Source organism: Cataglyphis hispanica, chromosome 17 (assembly GCF_021464435.1).
Source record: "Cataglyphis hispanica isolate Lineage 1 chromosome 17, ULB_Chis1_1.0, whole genome shotgun sequence".
Classification (NCBI taxonomy): Eukaryota; Metazoa; Arthropoda; class Insecta; order Hymenoptera; family Formicidae; genus Cataglyphis; species Cataglyphis hispanica.
The window spans coordinates 209912-230501 of record NC_065970.1 but is presented as its reverse complement, the minus strand read 5'-3'; the positions used below and the strand labels follow the sequence as shown (position 1 = coordinate 230501).

The 20590-nt window shown below is 34.4% G+C and overlaps 1 protein-coding gene across 1 annotated transcript; it reads right to left on the bottom strand.

The window, feature by feature from the left end:
- Nucleotides 1–962: 962 nt before the first annotated feature.
- LOC126856077 (uncharacterized) lies at nucleotides 963–19852 on the bottom strand. The gene is made up of 5 exons (XM_050604254.1): nucleotides 19552–19852; nucleotides 3480–3807; nucleotides 3247–3399; nucleotides 3016–3160; nucleotides 963–2737 (listed from the first exon to the last, which is right to left on the bottom strand). The coding sequence occupies exons 1-5, from the start codon at nucleotides 19643–19645 to the stop codon at nucleotides 2060–2062; spliced, it is 1398 nt and encodes a 465-aa protein (XP_050460211.1). The 5' UTR covers nucleotides 19646–19852; the 3' UTR covers nucleotides 963–2059.
- Between the last annotated feature and the right edge of the window lie 738 nt (nucleotides 19853–20590).

The following is a 20590-nucleotide window of genomic DNA, read 5'->3' as shown; positions in this document are numbered from 1 at the left end:
CGCCCACCCCGCAGGAACTTACGCGCGCGCGGGGAACCGCTGAGTCGATCATCGCGAGATCGAGTCCTCGAGCGATTTTTGCTCCGCGGATGACTCGGCGGTATCGAATAATTAATTATTTGACAAATGTCGCGCTGAAATATCGCTTTAGTAGCTTGCATTCGTTTAGATAAATGCGTCGACTAGCTTTATCTCGCCGCGTCGAAGCTGCGCGCGCAGCCATCAATTGCGCGCGCGTTTTGCCTATTTCCGCTGGCGGGAAAACCGCCCAATTACGAATGCGTGCAAAGTCAATTAGTTCACTTGGAGATAAAAATTTTTATTTATAGTTTGTTTTATGATAACCATATGGATATAACAGATGAGGACACTTATTTTCTTAGCATTTTTAATTTTTATAGCAATTAGTTTAAAATAATTTTATTGTCTTTGAATCGGTGAAAAGAGTAAGAATATGATTATGCGGGCAATCACTGATTCATTCGCGTCATCTACATCTATTTTAGAATTAGAAATACACTGCTTGTTGCGCTACTCCGACATAACATGGCGACATTTATGGTTATCTCCATAGTTGCGTTCCAAAATTTATTTTTAGGAATAAACTAGTAATTTTAGTGATATATATAAAAAGGGTCTGTTCGTTTTGCTGAACTGGTTGCACTAATTGAGAGTTTATCTTTTTCTCTCCATATTAGAAAGAAAAAGATAAACTCTGAACTAGTGTAGCCAGTTCAGCTAAAATGAACAGACCCAAAGTCAATACTCGAATATATCGACTTGTTGCTTTCCCATCTATGTATTTTATACGTCTATGGTTATCATCGTGGATAAATCGCGTATTTTGAATCATTGCAGAAATTGCAAATTTCAACGGCTCGAATATTCAAGGATGTGCGGTGAGTAATTCTTTGCAAATTCCACTAATATCAATAATATAAAAAAGAAAGAGAAAAAACAGATTTGTTTTATAGAAATACATATATTATATATATAATATATATTTGATATTCCTTCCTACTTTTATTACTAAAATAATATAATCAATATTTACAATCAATTTGTACAAGCAGCCATTTTGGCCATATATATGTAATGACACATCCAACTTAAATATATCTGTGGTGGTACTTATGTACGCGTTCATATAAATAAAATTGTGGCTATGTAAGATTTGTTTTTTTCTCCACTTTGTTATTAAGCTTACATTGCCATGGTAATACGAGAGAAATATAATTCTCTAATAATTCAGTGTATATGTATAATGAGCATTATATAGTATACATATCGCGTGACGCGTGATTCGAGTAATCAGTTTCATTCTGTGAAACTTCATTGACAATTGTGTACACAAATATTTGCATAATTATAAAATTGTCCCAAAAACAAAATTAGAGTCAAATAAGTTTACAACAGGCGAGATACAAACAAATAAACATAAAAGTCACAGAAATGCGCTTCAATACTCGCGATGTGAAGAAACAGTATATTGACTAGTATACTATATAATATACAATGATCATTATTAGACATGTACAATACAGAGAAGTTAAATAAAGACTGATATTTATACAAGATTTTTACAATTATTTGGTATCATGATTTTTTTTCTATTGCACACATACATATACTCGGATATGTTCATATCAAAGGCGTCGTTCATTGTATCAAAATGACACAATGTTTAGAACATAAATACAGTTTTAAAAATTGAACAAAATTTGATGAAAATGTACCATTAAACATTTCATGCTAGAACGTTCGAAAAAGACTAAAGAACTTGAATTTGTATCATTGTGATTAATTTTACTAATTTTCACATAATCAATTTTTCCCTGTGTGTTTGATTTAGAATGTATTTTATACTCTTAGCAATGTTTATCAGGGGCTTAAGGCTGATCGGATCATCACTAAGTAATGCATTGTGGAATACTGTTATCGAAAATTGTTAACAAGTTTGATTGTCTAAAACGGCGATACTTTGGCGATACGCATAGGCAATCCTAATCTCTCTTTTGCAAGTCTTATGTTTGGGGATATGTATTATTATCAGTCAACTCTACAATTCCGTGGTAATCTCGTCTTGTGGCCGGAAGCCGAGAATCGTAAAATCATCGATAAGATAGTCGCGAGCGGGCGACCAGTCAGTTAGGATGGTGTAATTGGCTGCTTCCACGGGACTGCCCTGAAACTTCCATTGGGGATTCAGATCGCGATCTAGGCCATCATTCATCTCGTGCTCGTTGCACAACGCGCGGACATTGTTAGCCTCCGAAGGCAACGTATCGCCATTGTAGCTGTGACTGAACGCAGAAATTGTCTGGAGTTCTTGGAGATGCGAATCACTCGTCGTCCTCGGTTCTCCGCGCTTCTGATTGCTGCCATAGACTAAGGGTGTCATCTGGCCGATCGTCGAGCCGTTCGGACTGAGCTTCTCGCTGTTGTAAGCGCCGGAAGTGCTATTCTGTCCTAGACTCGAACCGAGCGGACTGCTATCTTTCACATAACCGAGACTCGAGCTCGCTGGACTAATGCTCGACTTGTCACTCGCTTGAAACGTCGCGAGCGGCACGTTCGCTTGGAATGTTGTGAGATTATTGTGAGTGCTTCTAGGTTCATATATGGGTTGATGAGCCGATGGTTGCGACGATACCATGACCGGTTGCGCCGATAGTGACGGTGTCATTTGCACGGGATTGCTCGTTGGCTGCTGGAGAAATGTCACGAGCTGAGCCACCTTAAAATTATTAGAAAATGGTAAATATATTGGAAGATATTATTTATGAACGTAAATGAAAACAAATTGCTTGATCGAACCGTTGATTAAAGGGAGGAGACTTTACATGATTAACTATCACCTAATATATGCTTTTTTTTGGTACAGCTGGGTATATTATGACTCACCGAAGTGCTTTAGGGACTGGCGTGAAAAAGAATTGAAAATATAAGATAACATCGATTGCGCTCGTTTTCATTCGGTCTATAAAAACAATCGCGTGCAAATAAGGATCTTACTTCTGGAGAACTGTGCCTCTTGTATCTTCTCAACAGCCGTTCTGCCCACGAGAAAAGTCGTTGCCAATCATCAGGTGGAAGCGGTATCTCGTCATCTCTCCTATTCACGAGGACCAATATTCTCGCCAGGTCACGTAACACTGGTCTGTAATATCATATTTTTTTCACATCACGCGAGTAATATTTCGTTAGAAAAGTATTCGGGCTAATTTCCCGTTGTCGTATTTATACCTGTACGCTTGGATTCCAACGGCACCATCCCCGTTATTTCCCGAGTAGTACAATTCCCTGACTTGTCTTCTAGTGTCGTTGAGCATGGCGAGAAAGGTATGGGCCTCTCCACGAAGTGTGGCTAAATGTTTCAGAAATTCTCTCCTTTCCGCGCTGAAATGCGTAAATAAAAAAGCATTTAATGAATCTGCGGCACGGATAACAACTTATGAAGAAGTAAAATGAAGATGGACCTGTCTTCGAATTGCTGTGCCAACTTGGCCGCCTTCTTCTTACGCCGGTGCACGACTATCGCACCGCAGAGGATGATGAAGATGCAGATGGTCGCGCCGGAGACCACCCCAACTAAAATTGCAACTTGGCTACCGGTGAGGCCAAACATGTAGCCAGTTTCCTGACAAATGCGACCCATATACTCGTCTCGGGTGGACCAATCGGCGACAAAGCCTGGTGGGCAAGTATGTACGCAGGTACCTTGATGTAGTAGGACGGCACATCTGGCGCACGTTCCGTCTCTGCACCTCTTGCATCCTGTCTCGGATTCGATACACTCTCCTGTAGCTGAAATTGTTTAAAATTCACAATCATAATTTATTATCTATATCAGTCTAGTCGCTTCTAGAGTTAATATATTCTCAAACAGTTTAATTCTTAAATATCTAATTGTAAGCGTGTATTAAACCAATATTATTATTGCTTTATTAATTAAATCTTAAAAAAAGAAAAAAATGAAGCACTTTTATGTCACTAGTTCTCTTATATTGTATATATTATTTATTTTTTATTGTTGATTAAAGATAGAAATAGAATAATTATGAGAAAGAAAAATTATAAAATGATGGCTTTTTCCTCAAAGATTGCGTAAGGTTCTAACAAGAATTAAAAGCTTGGATTGTCACACTAAAATTCAGTATGTTTCGTTTTAATGCAGATCTACTTGTGAGCAAACTTTCATCTGGAAATGATTCTTTAAATATTTATTTAGTAAAATTTTCGAGCGTGTAAGTAGCTTTCAAGGAAAGGTCACTGCACTCAGAAAGTTCAATCTAAATGAACCTAAAACTCTCTTTCGCGATAGGTCATCGCCAGACGGAAAAGTTTCGTGCCGTGTAGCGGTCGTCGCCAAGTCTAACATTCTCGTTTGTAAGTCTATTACAGCGGTTAGTATATACGTGCACGATGTATAAGATACAGTAGATACACATAGAGATGATGAGATGTGAATGGTATATTCATTTGTTGACAATTGCATTTTACATTTCCTATCCCTTTTACGTTTGAATTCCTTCCCTTGCTATTTTTAATGCTGTAACATCTTTTCACGTTTCTGTAAGTATATGTGTGTAGTTGCAAGTGTAAGGCAAATTAAATATGTAAAATGTCTCAGACCAACAAGTCCGACAAGAACGACAGACCTCATTTTCATCTATGATTTTTTTGGAATCGATTTTCAATTTTCGCAGCGTTAAATTAATAAGTCTTTTGATTAATTTTCAAATTAAAAATTTACAAGAATTATATTGTACATTATTTGAAGAATTATGGAAATCATAAAATATGTATTATGCAGTAATTTCTAAAAATCAAAATATTTCAAATAGCGATCAAGACTTTTGGTAAAAGTAAGTTGCTTGATACCTAGAAAGTACAGCTAGGTACTGATATCCACGTGATATGTGTGTCAAGCATTTGGGCCACTGCTTGGGGCCGGATCGTTAACCGCGGCAAGAATTCGATTCACACATTGCTTGCTTCGTTTCTGCGATTTTCATCGCATGATTACATTATTTTACGTTGTTCTTTTTATTATATATATATATATATATATATATATATATATATATATTTTTTTATTTTATTTTATACTCTAGAATTTTTGTCGAACATTGTGCGTTTATATAGATATTATTATCTTTCACAATTACGTTCATATTATTTTTTGGTGAGAAGAAAAAATATTTATACACATAATAGTATTCTTTTTTAAATATTATTAATATACATCTTTTTTTTAACATTTCCATATTTTACTACTTTGCGAGGTACTCTCGTACATAATCTTTCAATTATCCGCAATTCTGCTAACGTATCTTTTCTTCCCTTCTCTCTCTCTCTCTCTCTCTCTCTCTCTCTCTCTCTTTCTACGTTCTTCCTAGTTAATCTCATCTCTTTTTTTTCTGCTCCCGATCAGATATACAAGACGCGAGGTCACGCAATAGGACGCATGCGAGAAAATTGAAAGACATCGTGGGGGAAATTCGAGGGGCTGCCTTTGGTCCATTAGTACGTGTATGAGGAATGCAGTTGCTAGTTTCTCGATTATGTGGGTCTATAAAGCGCGCGCGCGCTCTGTGCACTTTGAAGCGACGGCCGGTCACATACATTCTCCAAGTTGAGAACACTAGGTCGGGCCCGCGCGTCCGTCGAGCCCCCTTCTCTAGAGAGTGTTGTTCTACGAACCCTGGGGTCGCCTATTTATTTTACCACCGACATCCTACGACTTTTTTCGATTCGGCTAAGAAACTTTTAGCTAAGAAAATATGCTAATTAATAACATAGCAAAGGAAACAAAAATCAAGTAGTTACATTAGATACCTAAAATATGAATAGATAAACGCATATCGAAAGAATAATGATTAACATAAAATTACAGCTTTAATAATTACTATTTTAATAATAAGAATATAACGCATATGCAATTGTATCACATAAATTATAATAGTTTCTTATATTTTTAAATTTCATATTTACAATTTATCATATTATTGTGTGATTTTTTTTATTTCCATTAATTTTCATGATATCCATCTGCGCATAATTTATTGTTAGTAGATTCACCGAGTTGAGTTTTAATTAGATAATTAAAGGTCGAGGAGAAGTCATGTTGCTTCTATAATACATACGATCTACTCAAATTGGTGCGTAAAATTTTTATCATTCTCCTAATTATTTTTCTATCATTTTTTATCATTTACTTAAGATATTTTTCGGACAAATTTGTTCATTCATGTAATATCAAGAATTCTATTAAGATACTGGACTGTTATTAATTTTGCAAATGTATGACGAACATCGTCTTTATAAAGACGTAGCTGTGGCATATTACGCTAATAAGCTAACTGAATTAAATCCCGCCATCTCATCGCATCATCAATTTCGTTTTTTCAATTTCGCTTCTCCATGTTTTCTATAATACAAACTCACATTCACAGGTCATGGTAAAGATAAACTTTCGTGATGCTCGTGCACGATTAATTCATGCGCGCGGAATTTAACGGCGACCATTAAACGTCCTCTTTGAATTACGAAGTCACGGATTCGTGCAAGGTCACGCGACGATGAATTCTGAACATAGAATGTAAATCTTTTTAGGCATACTAGGCTCATATATCAATCGCGTATGCCATATGCACTTCGACATATACAGCTATGGAGAGTACAGTTATGATAGAGAAAATGAGAGAGAACCGGAAAGATAGGATTAAGTATCTCGCAAGTAGGTGTGAATCTGACCAATTAGTTTTTTTTCGAATCTTTTTATGCAAAAAGTCTCTTGAATGTTTAATTCTATCCGTAAACAACAACAATATCGTTATCGTTGTTTATGCAATGACATTTTCTTTTTCTCTTCTCTCTTCTTTTATTTTCCTTTTTTTTTACTTACGTCCGCAAAATCTCAAAACCTCAATACCAAGTTGCTTCCCACATTCTTTGCGAGATTATTAACAGAAGCTTATAAATTAGCTAGGTAAAAGGCTTAGTAGTATTAAATTTGCTTCATGTGTTTTTGTTCTTTTACTGAATACTAGAATATTTTTCATTATTCAAAATCACTTGTTGAGAATAGATTTTTTCATTATTTCGGATAATATTTATGATTAATGATTTAGAAATGATAAACTTAAATTTTATTAATCAATTATTATCATTAAGAGATATGACTAATGATAAAAGTTATTGTAAATAAAAAAATTATGTGTTAATAATGATAAAAAAACAGAACAAGTAATAATAGTAATAATAAATAGACAAAAAATAATAGAAAAATATATATAGAATACAAACTATATTTTTGTGTAAAAATCTAATTTAAATTTATAAAAAGAGAAATTTATAAAAAAAGTTATGTTTCCCATATTGGATATTGATTTTTTCTAAGATGAAAGAAAAAAAATACATGTAAATAAATATCTAGACATCAAATAAGCAGCCAATCTGCATATTGCACTTTCTATTCATGAACTCATTACATAATAAAAGGTAGTATTATTCACAGTAATCGTGAGAGTGTTCCTCGAGTAATAATACCAAGTTTTATTTTATAATTTACGTAATCGCTGATGTTACTGAATAGTAATCAAAAATAATTGAAAATTGCCGCTATTTGTCAAAAGGCATTTTTTCCCATCATGCATGAGATCGAAAAGAATGGTGCCTACATGCAACTATCGCATGTATTAGCAGACATTAAATATCGACATTTTATGCTTCTCTCTCTCTCTCTCTCTCTCTCTCTCTCTCTTTCCTCTATAATAATCTTTGATAAAAAAATTTCATTAGAACGTGCACTCGAAATGTTTAATAGAAAAATTAATTTAAGTAAGAATTTATGTGTTAAAAAATATACAATATATTATATATAGCTCTCTTTAAGAAATTTATATTTAGTTAGAAAGGAAAGCGCTACAGAGAGTCCTCTCAAGATAAATATAGGAAAATCAATGCTTCCGTGTGCAACTCTCGCGAAAAAGACTTTAGCGAACGCTATATTAACATAGAACAAATTCCGGCGATATATTTTGCGGATCACTGGAAACTATTTACGTTCCAGCGGTCGGACGGAACCAAAGTGATCGCGATGGTTCATGCCTGCATCGGATAAAGGCATATCCACTTGACTATCAGGAAGTACCATTACTAGTCGGGTAAAACTTCTCTCTCAACCAACGTGCAACATAGGTTGCACCGCTGCTATCGCATGGCCATTGGTGCAGTCACTTGTAATACCTAACAGTGATTTACATCAGAGTTTCTCAACCTATGTCGCTTCTCTCACAAATGACGACGACATACGCTGATTAGAACTTTCAAGCAATTTCCCTGAACCACTTAATCTAACGCGAGATATTCTGTAGAGAGAAAGAGAGAGAGAGAAAGAGAGAATGGTATAAATTGTATGTTGAAAATGAGAGAGATAAATTCGCGATTATAAAAAAGATATAAGAACAAAATTAAAAATTTTGTGAAAATAAAAGATTGCTGTGCTTAGTTGTCTATGTTTTTATAAAAAAAACTTTCAGGAGACAAATATTATAGTTAAAAATATTATGCTCGAAACGTTTAATTTGATTTTGATAATGCTAAAGAGAGGAAAGAAATTGAGAATAATTTTGAGAAACATCTTTTTTCTGTTTAAAAATTATACACTAAAATTATACATATATGTATATGTAATAGATATTTATACAATCACGATTTTAAATTTTAACATTTATATTTCACGAGATTATTTGTTTCTCTCATTTGTATTTTCTGAACAGCATCGTAAATAATTCGGTCCGATTAAAAAATTCGCTTACGTGATTTTAATTTTTTATTTATGTCAAAAGTATACGCACAGTACATTATATAAAACTTGATACTAAACAAATACCACTTGTCTATAAACCTGTATATTAATAATCTCATCTTTCTCTGATTCTTGTAACCTGACATGTACGTTTCAGTCTTTTAGCATTTTCCACTGCCTAAGTAAAACGAGTATTTTACGACAAATTTATGCACCAAAATAAAAGTATTCGCTATCTCTTTTCTAAATCAGTACTTTTCACATGTGGTACCAAACTTTTTTTTATTTTCTAGAGATTTATACTAAAAAATTATTTCACATCAGTTTCTGCACATGTATTGAACAATATGCAAATGTGAATGCATTTGATGTCCACTTGTTTTCAGATACATTTACCTCCTGCTCGATATTCGATTACGAGTAGCCGACATACTTTCGAGAGAGCATGGCGCTGAGCCTATTGAGCACCGCTGCAAGGCCGCCGAAAGGCCGATAAGTCACGGATACGATGACTCTATTACAAAATTAAAACGCACGAAAATAGTTAAATACAAATATTGTTTTGCTAATTGTAATGGCGAGCAACGCTGCATCGCGGCGAAGAAAAGCTCATTGTCAGTGTATCTTCAAGAAACTCTTTTTCTAAACATATCTACATAAAATGAAATACATAATTAAACAATAAAAAATTTAATAAAGCAGAAAAATAAAATCTCAAAGTCTGACCGGAACATTTGGGCCCATCCTATACATATATACACATACATACAATATTTCATGCATAAAAAGACCATATACCTCTCATAATAATAAACGTTAAACGAATATGGTTCTTGGGTCGCATACTCGTGTCCTTTTGGCACTTGTACCCGTTTGAAATTTGTTAAGACGTTCAATTAGCACGAGGCAACGACTCGCTGTGAAATTAACAAGCCACAATTGGCAAACCAAACGGATGGTGAACAGATGCTCCAGCCTCCCGCACGTATATGTGCATCCATCCGTGTGCAACACTTTTCCATGTTAGGATAATACAACCTTCTAAGCGCGAAATTATCGCGCGTAAATTTCTCTTTTTCCTTTCTAAAATAACCAATTAATTATACATACAACCGTAAATTTTCTCAATAATAACGGTGAAACTAATACATATATTTAAAATCTTTTTCATGTACAATATAAATATATTTTGTTATATATAATATATATATATATATATATATATATATATATTTTTTAAGAAGTTTTTCCATCTCTTACAGTTTTCTTCTGCAATTAATAAAAATATATCATTACAAAATCTGTTATATATTATAGGCTATAGTAATCATTTATTTAAAAAAAAAGAGATTCGGCATTATATTCTCTACAATTAAATTTGTATATATTTTTCATCTATAAATAGCATTAATAAATCCATGCAGTACAGTAATTAAATTCTAGAAACATAATGCTAAATTTCCTCGAGAATTTAATGAAATTCAGTGAAATATCAAATTTGATTACATCATGATAACATCACGTGCGTAATTTCAGAAGTTCGTATAACTGAAGTCCACATTAAAATATCATGGATGTAAAGTCTTTACGCGACGATCTGAGAAGCGAACTATGTGCTCATCGCTCAGATCACAGAGGCAGAGTCACACGATGCTTATGTGCGATGCGCGTGAAAGCGTAGCAAAATTAATTTTCCACGAACAAACACGATTATCGTGCATAGCCATCGCACGGTGACTTCACGGGATCGCGACTCTCCTCCTAAGTTATAAAAACAAATGTCAGGGGGAAGAGGGGGAGAAGATTCTTATGGCAGTACGTATATCATTCATACATCGCTGAGTAAAAGATCATACAGCTAAAAATATCTTTATCCTCCATGACGACATTTTATATTTTCTCATCTGTGCAGAATCACTTACAACCTTTTTTAAAAAATTATTAGAATTCTGTATCATTGAGTTTCTTCCGATCGAATGTTGACAACACGATATTTTCTTTTAATTGTCCGAATTAGACATAAATTTAATATGTATACATACTTATGATAATAAGTTTAAGCCGTTATCATACTACGGCTACCAAATAGCTACTTTGATACTTCGGTCTAATGGGTAGTCGACGATTCGCAATCCCTAATCCGAATCTGATCCGCGTCCGCAATGCATAGTGTAACAACGGCTTTAGAGGCGATGGATGGACATGGTTACGAGAAAGTACATGTGATTGCCCTGCTTCGTGCAGTCGGCCACGAATTTGCGAAATTTAATTTCGTGATTTCGCATCTCCTAAGAGACACTTTAAGTAAATTCACAGCCGACGAGACACTAATTATTCCTGTTACGTCTGGTTATTATGGCTCATTTATGTAACTTTTGTTTTAAAGATCGTGCGGTATATCTGAGAGATTATGTCTCGCCATTAAAATACAATATTTCAACATCTTGAGGTAGATATGTATATGATGAACAAAAAATGAAATGTATTTTAATGAGAACATTATACAAAATCAAATTAAATATATACTTTTTTCAAAGTAAAACTTTTTAAAAATAAATGCATTTATTTACATTAATTATAAAACTAATTAGTTTCTGGTGTGTGTAATTATGATTAATAAATTTAAAAAAACGACACAATAAATTAAAAATCTGATTCATCCGCTGATTTTTGGAATCGATCCAAGATAAGAAGATTCTTTCTTGAAAAGCGCAACTATGTGGCCGATTGAACAAATTTAATAAATTTGAAACGTCAGAGTGCAACGCGCTAGAATAGACTATCGTACTCTTGAAATCTTTTAAACGGTTCTTCTCTGCAAGCAATATACGTATTCGTTTTTATCTACTGCTATCGTGCGCCTAATCATCGTATTGAATCTATTAATAATATAAGCTATTAATAGCTATTAATAAAATGCTCTTGCATCTTTTTCACTTCTATTTTTTTTATTTCGTAAAATTGTCGTAACTAACCACCACAAATGTTTGTTGCACGCTAATGCAGGTGAGACTAATTAAACTCCGAGAAAGTGTGCGGCCGCAATGTCGAAATGTATAATTTCGAATTAAATTCGCGATCGTTATCAGAAAGGAAAATAGGAAAACGGAAGAGAGGGGCATCCGGTCTGGCGATTTACATATCATTCAAGCTCGTTCTAGTAGCGCGACTTATGGATTGTCCGGCAAGTTTCTGTCAAGTGTCAGAAGTGGGTCGACGTAATTGAAATAGATGAGAGAAACTAATTGCCGCAAAGAGTACAACGGGGATCCACCATCATTTCCGAATACAAAGAGACAATTTTGTGGCATATACTTATCACGCAGCAGTCTTCAATTTCATCTACATGTGCTCTTCAAGATTGATAAAAAAGATGACACGTAACACGATTTTCTTTCAGATTATTAGATATTAATTTTCTCTCGGCGAAAATTTAGCCTGATTATTTTTTATAATATTTTAATATCGAGGAATTTTAAGTACATACAATATTCTATTCACAATTATTATAATAAATTAAGAACTAATAAATTTTTTTTAAGGCTTTCTAATAATTAATCAAAAAATATAGATAAATATAGATAAAATAAGATAATCACTTTATCGCTTTTTATTTTCTCCACAGATAAAGACTCGATACACTGAGTTAACGCGACGACCCCCGACGCGTATTTCTATCGCTCGAGTTCTGTCCGCGGCGTTCCTGTAAACGAGTATATAACTGTACTTTGCGATTCACTCCTCCGCGCACAAGGGAACGAGGCCCAGACGTAGGACGTAGACTCGTCGGTGCACGACGAAGAGATGGCAACGTATACATCGTCATCATTTGCCGAGAAAGAGGAAGAATCGATTATTACGTAACTTGGTCGATGCCTCTATCGCGACAGGCCCGTTATACAGTTATTATTCATCGCTAGGTATTCAAGTATAAGTATCTTTCCTTAATATTTGATAACATTTTCAATTATTTGGATATTTATTTTTATATGCTTGAATATGTGTATCAAGTTATTGCTTATATAAAGTTTCATATTCCAAAAATTGTGATAGAATTCTTTAACAAAAATATATATAGATATATATTTTAATCTTTATAGAATCTTCTATCATCTTTCATATATTTATATTTATCCACAACTCGCCGAACGTTACCCGCTGAATGCGAACGAAATATGCGCGAAAGGAGAAACGGTATCGACCAGGACGGCGATTGGTTAATGATCGGTGGAAAGGAGAAACCCTCGTCGCGTCTGGTCGCGTCCTCGTAGAGGGACCTCACGCGATGAACGCGGAAACGCACCCTCGCACCCTTCGCGCTTTATCGATCGTATCGCGGAAACGCAGGTGACCATTGTTGTTGAATCGGCGATTCGAGAGCACAGATGTGGTGTCGACCTATGTATGTAAGTACAAGTATATAACGTGCGCGCGTTGAGATAGCTTCGAGTTAAACAACCGACAAAATAACGAGCGAAATAAATCTGCCTCTTTTTTTTTTTTGATTGAGTTCTCTTGAGAAAAGAAATTGAGTAACTCGCACGAAAAGAAAAGAGCGAAAATGATTCTAGGCGCGCGTACAGTGTAGATTTACTCCTTCAATCCCGGATGATGATAATTCATAATAATCGGCAGCTAATGACGAGAACCGCAAGAGACAGTGATACTATGTGATTGTCATAGAAAAGACGTGATTGGACAACTAGACACTTACGATATCGACATGTGTGTGTGTGTTGTGTGTATATATGCGATTATTTGATGCCTTTTAAATCAGCTGTTACCTCTCAAATCAATTTGTTTCTGCACATTCCTTTCCATTTTTTTTCACTTTTTCCTCATATGTAATGTTAATATCATAATTATTATTGTACTAATACAAATTTCTTTTTGTTTATTCAAAGTCAGATAAAGAAGACAAATTGGCTGAATGAAAGAACGCATTGTTTCGTGCGTTTTTTTTTTTTTTTGTATCGAGAGATAGCAGCAAAATCTTTAATCGAGCGTGTATATGTGTGTGTGCAAGATAGTGGAAAAACATCAACAAAGACCGACAGAGTCGAGTAAGGGGATGATAGAAGGATGTCTTATGAATTACCAGAGCCGAGGCGGAAGTGGACGGACCGGATACCGATAGCAAGCTCGCGCGCACCTTCTGGCTCGTAAAAAACGCACGTTTAGTAGATAAAGATACATTTTCTTATGGCGAACGGAAGAACGCACTAGGACGCGTGAGAATGTCTATGTGTTGAAAGCACGCGTCTGTATCTCGCTATAGTGATTCATACAAGTTCATTTTGACTTTGGTCCAGAATATAAAAAAATTATGCGTCGCGTACTTTCTCGAGAAAAATTTATTACATTAGATTAAATAAAAAAATACAAATTTTATATTTTAATGTCACATTACGGATTCTAGTGCAAATATCTATTCACTTTCCCTACATTGGATATGACTCCTTGCTATAATGTCTAAGCTTTTTTATCTTCGAGAAAAAATATGCGAAAACTTTCACGGCTCATTCTATATATGCTTATTACTTAGAACTGATGCACTATAGAATAAAGAAAAGTTTTGAGGCATCCCCGTTAGAAGAGAAATGGATATCGCGGTGATAGCGCGGTATGTTGACTGTGCTCATTTGATTTTTATCGCGAAAGGAGAAAATATAAACGGCAGCGACGCAGCAAACTTCGAGCGTTGCACAAAGAAGAACAGATGGTTTGCGCTGGATTCGTAGAAGAAAACGGTACTTTAGAGAATCAAATAGGTGCTCTTTCTTCTGAAAGAGAGAGAAAGAGAGACTATATCTCACGGAACCGTCACCTGACCGGTATATACCGATCAAAAAAATCTAGATTCCCGCTTACCTACGGTTCTCGAAGATCGAGTAAGGTTCGAGATAAGAAGATCTCACGAGCAAGAACGTTCCGTTAACCTTTCCAGCCAGCATTTATACAGAATGTTTTTGCTTTGACTAGTGTTACTCGTAAACAAACTAAGTTTGATCCGATGAAGAGAGTAATTCTATAATAGTCTAATTTTTGCAGGCGAGAATGTATTAATGTTATTATTTATTGATTTATCTATATTATCTATTTCGTCGCTTTGCATTTCTTACTTCATTTTAATTAATATAATAATTATTATATTCAACAAATTATATAATCTTTTTCCAGAAAGTTAAATATTTTTCCGAATCGGAAGAAAGAATAATTCTAAAGATAATGCGGATGATGCGGTGAAAATCGCACGAATAATCAACGTAACTGTGAAAAATTCACAGTGGGATTTTTTTTGCTCCAAGAATGAACAAACCCTTAATTCACGCATTTGTCTCTCACCGCGCATATAGAAAGCGTTATAAAAACCACGTTGCGAGAACAATGCGTGCTTCGCACGTATGCGAAACAATGTGACTGATAGAACGGCGGTCGTACGATCGTGCTAATTACGAAAACTCCAGGGTAATCTTCTCATCTGCGCGATAATGGTTAACCGGCATTGGCCATCGTCGTCGATTCACATTGGGCGAGCTCACAGGATGCTGCCGCTCATCATCGCCGTGACGATGATGCCACATCAGTGAGACGCGTGTCGCATGTGGATCCCGGACATGGTGCCCCGGGCCCCGGTCGGTACGGCACTCGAGAAAGAAAGAGCGAGAGAGAGAGAGAGAGAGAGCAATTTCGCGACCGAGAAAATGAGTGTGATGGTCGGTGTAGAGTAATGTAATATGCAGAAAAGCATATATATCCGCGCGAATCACGCGCCAAGAGGAAGGAAGAGGTCGAGGATTGCGAAATTGCATTCGTGGCAGTCGGAACGCTATCGTAACAATGAACCGGAAGCCTGGAGAAAAGCATATTCCACGGCGAACTGTCGCACGATTAAAGCCTATTTTAGAGATAATTTATTATTCACCGTGGTTGATTCGAAATTGACGTTCCGCATTCCACGGCTTCAAACGTAAATATAATTATCGATCTGTATGTGTTTTCAATCTTATGTATTTTAAATCTTGTTTTAAATCTTATATCGTGATTTACATTATAAATTTATTTAGATACAATATTAAATTGTTCGTTTTAGGTTTTATATCAAAAATGGATTTTTATCTCTTAATGTCCTTTTCTCATTAGATACATTTTTTTAATTTCTTAAAAAATAGGGATAAATTTTTTGAAAATGAGATTTTTTTAAAAGAATTCAAGAATAATAATTCAAACATAATAAGTCGAATTGTAAATATAATTAATATATTTTTAAATTACTAAAGAAATAAAATATCATATTATCTTAATTTGCAAAAGCGAATTATAATTGATTACTCAAATCTATTATGATTTTTGATGACGATACGTGTATAAAATAAAGAATGCGTGACGAAATTTATTACGGAAAACATCCGATGCTAGACATTTGACAATTATAAATTTGCACAAAGTGAAAACTGTGGCAAAGAAAATTTGCATACATCGATATGTTCAAAATTTGTGTGCAGTAAAATTATCCAAAATATATAGATATATATAGATTCATTTTCAAAGTGCACGAAAGTTTTAAATCCATTCAGCCAGCATTTAAACTGAGCATTCGAATATAAGGGTCGATTGTACAAACCGCCCCGTATTATTCTTCCCTTCAATACGATACTGCGGTGTTAGTGGTCGATCTCCTCCGGTCAGGGTCGTCATCACGACGAGTTCTCCAAGTCTCGCGGCTTACTCGTAGCACAGTTAAGAACATGAGCATCTAGCGAACGCGAAAACATTTCTCGTCCTTTCACTTCCACAAACGAGACACATCGACCTAATCGCGCTTCAATAACTCCAGTGCCGTAAATTAAGAGTCCTCTATCCCCTACTCTAAATCTATGTAAACTACACGCGATTATCCAGATCTGTGATATTCAAATCGGATATTGAAAGTTTTATAATACGTCCGAATCTAACGGGAATCAATATATCAATACCAAAAAAATCATATCAAGAATCCCTAATCAATTTTTAAAAGACTAATTCTAAAGTCTTAAATATATGTACAATATACTTAATTAGAATATATTTAATTAGAACTATAATTGTATACAAACATTCTCGATTTTTTGCATATAAAATTATATGTCTACCAGAAATAAATTAATTATATATTTTTTATTGTTACGAGATATATTGTTTGCTTACTTAAAACTTTAAAAGAACTTGATATCACGAAAGAAATAACCAAGGAGACTCGCGCGTTTAACGAATACAGATTACAGTTGTAGATTAAAACATCTCATTACAAAATTAGTTTCCATACGTACGATTGTCATGTCCTTAAGATATAAGTGCAATAAAAGGCGACGATTCCCTTTCTACAGCGTAATACTCTACGCCATTGACACAAGCACAAGCGCACGGGAGAAGCAACAGTGCGAGAGGATTTCTGGTGCAATGCACCTGTGAACTCGCAGGAGGGCATTGTGCAACAATTAAAGGCGGCTGTGTCGACCACAGACCAGCCACCGCGGTGCCTTTAGAAAGAAACGATGCGACATCCGTCACGCGCCAGGACATTACGGAAATAGATCGCAGGCGCACTTTAAAAATGTCCTGCATAAAAATATCTTTTCTCTCGAGAACACGCGAGAATGTTACTACCGTTGAAAATTGCCCACAAATTTGCCACTTGCCTACTCCATTTATCCCGCGAATTCACAAGTATATTGTACTGGAAATCTTTTCCCGCTTTCCGTTTCTTTTTCGCATATTTTAGCATTTATATAATTTTCGCGATTAATTGCAACACATTCGTGAAATTTCAAGTATTAAAACTAACAAGCGCAAGTTAATTATAATTCCAGAAATCATGTGAAATTCAAAAACTAACAGATCCGGAGATGATTACTCCTCTTATCATGCGCGCGTTTTACGCGACATGAAACCGGCAAGGCGTACAAACAATGACAGTCTCTAAGAGAGATCCAACAGAGATTTGTCACGGACACGCAGTCTCTTAATTTAGAAATGCATAATTAAGTCGTACAAGCAATTTAAATGCTTAAAAGTGAATAAAAATATCGCTTTGAATGTAATAATACTAAATTAATAATGAGAGTATGTGTAATAAAATCTAGGATTCAAAAGGAACGATTGATTTTTGAATAAAATTTAAACAAAGTTGCAACTCGCAATAATAATAAAAGAAAAGAAGTTAGAAATATAATTCTTGTAGTTTTTCCGATAAAAAGTATTTTTTTTCTGAAGAACTTGTCCGTGAAAAACACATTTTATTTTTTTAAATGTTAGATTTATACAATATTAATAATTTAAGTTAATTAAATTATATAAATTGACTTGATTAAAATATTTGCCTCGACGCTATGCATAGGACATATATCAATATGTTTTACATTATATAATTTTAATGTGACATTTTAATATTGATTTTAAATGAGATCGAATAATTTTGAAAACTTGCTACATTGTAAATCGTAAATTATAGTGTTAAAGCTTGTTATTGATGCAGCACAGCAATTTAATCTCTATGCAACTTTAATTAATCCTTTAGCTAATTACGCTCGAGATACCTTACTTCAAACCATCGTACCTTACGCAAGACCATATAACGAACGCGCAACTCTTTAAAGAAAATCTATCGAATATATATTATGCGTAAATATTTTACGTATATATATCTCAAAAAAGAATCATTAAATATATATTAAAAAATCGCTATAATAGTGCTCAGCATTAAATATAAATAACTAATTTTCTAAATTAATCTCATTCTTTATAAAAAAATCAAATCACGCATTATAATTAATGTAATACGCGCTAAATTCTCGCGCGAGTTGAAAATCAGCAATTTCTTTTATGTGTAGCACAGCAATGTTTCAAGGTAACGCGTTATTCAATATCATCAGTGTATCTATATACATATAACTTTTACATTAAACGTGTATGTATATGTACGTGTTCGTAATCGTTTACAATGAAAAGACGCGATAAAAAACTGACACGCAACGAAAACCACCATATGCATCGTGTAATATAATATATATATAAAAAGAATAGTCTATTATTATAATAACTGAAAAGCCAATGATATTGTTAACGTTAAAAAATAAATCAAACAAACTTTTGTGATATGAAAGTTTGCTTTCAAGAGAATTAAATTTTAAAAAATTGGAAACTTTTTTTAATAATACACTTTTTCTTTCACTTTGCATTTCAAAATTTCATTATCATAGATCGATGAAATCGTATTAACAATTATTGTCGTGTGTATCGAAACATGATTAAAGATGCGAGATTTAATTTAAGAAAATAAAAATAATCTCGATATTTTATATATGGACACACACGCGAATAATACTTTAATTATTTTATATTATTTCTTTAAAATGAGGGAAATGTGAAATTTCGTTATATTTTCGATAGCTATGTTGAAAAATACATTACACTAAATAATATGGTAATAATTAAAGTTATGTTGGAAATGTAACAAACAGAATCATTAATTAATCAAGCTTAAGAACAATTATTTCGAAAAAAAATTGTTTTACATTTTCGATTTATTTATTTTTTGTATATGCATAGAGTCATCTCTTATTCATTCGTTTATATCATCAACAATCGATTATTTTGTTACGCTTTTGGTTATGTACACGCGATAACGATCCCACGTGTGCCCGCGCATTGTCAAATATCAAAATGTCAAAAAATCAAGTTTTCTTTTTTTTTCTCACCTGGTATCTCGTCCTGAGCCAGGCTGTAATCCGCGAGACATGCGAAAAGGAACGCGACACCAAACTGTATCAGTAGCGTCGCCAGGTTACCCATTTCTCCGAGTCGACATAATTCCCTCGTTACGACGACAAGAGAGAGATCACTACGCGAGATCGCGCGAGTTCATAATCGGTCCCGTTACACCTCTCGCAACAGTGAGTAACGACACGACCACTTCGCGCCAAGTTCGATAGCAGACTGCATGCTGCGTGAGAATGAGACATGCGACTGCAGCGCTCGTGTCGTGTATTCACTGCGGCCCCCGACCTCTGACAGGTTACCAGCATTGGTGTCGCCCTCTTATGGTTGATCCACGAATCAAGTAATAATAGGTGTATACACATATACATATCTAGATGTATACGTATCATGTATATATGTGTATGTATAGTGTCATTATGTATATATGTGAACGAATTAGAATAAAATAATGAGTTTATGTATGAGTATAAAAAAAATATAAGTAAATAGGAATAAAATTTATTCCTATTTACTCAGCAAATAGTAGAATTTGTAAATAGTTTGTGTGTACTACATTTGAATTTTGTTAATTGAAATTTATTTATATATACGTACGTTATGACGAACGTTCGACATTTTCATTTATCGTATTAAATACACTCGTGATAATATTTTGGCGCACACACAAGAGCTTTTAAATAGTAAATAATTGAAAAAAATACGGAATAATTCTCAAGATATCATCACCACCGTTCGACTCGGAATCGCGGAAATATCTAAATTGGAAATGGCTCGACGGAAAAAAGAGCCAGTTTGAATTAGAGATTTTGGACGACCTCGTGCGGCAAAAGCGCGAAATTCCAAACGAATAAAGATAACCAACCGATAAAATACACTAGTCTAGTGAAAAAAGACTAGAAATTTTAGTGGCTATAGTGCAAGTGACGTAAACTGTAGATTTTCAGTACTGGCAGTGAATATCGAATCGCGATTGGAAATTCGAACGCATCCCATGTTTATGCTTTTAAATTAAAAAGT

Coding starts and splice junctions, on each gene's coding strand:
- LOC126856077 (XM_050604254.1), bottom strand. CDS start 19,645: ATGGGTAACCTGGCGACGCTACTGATACAGTTTGGTGTCGCGTTCCTT. Junction 3,808..19,551: donor GGCTCAGGACGAGATACCAG/GTGAGAAAAAAA, acceptor AAACAATTTCAG/CTACAGGAGAGTGTATCGAA. Junction 3,400..3,479: donor GCACAGCAATTCGAAGACAG/GTCCATCTTCAT, acceptor TACGCATTTCAG/CGCGGAAAGGAGAGAATTTC.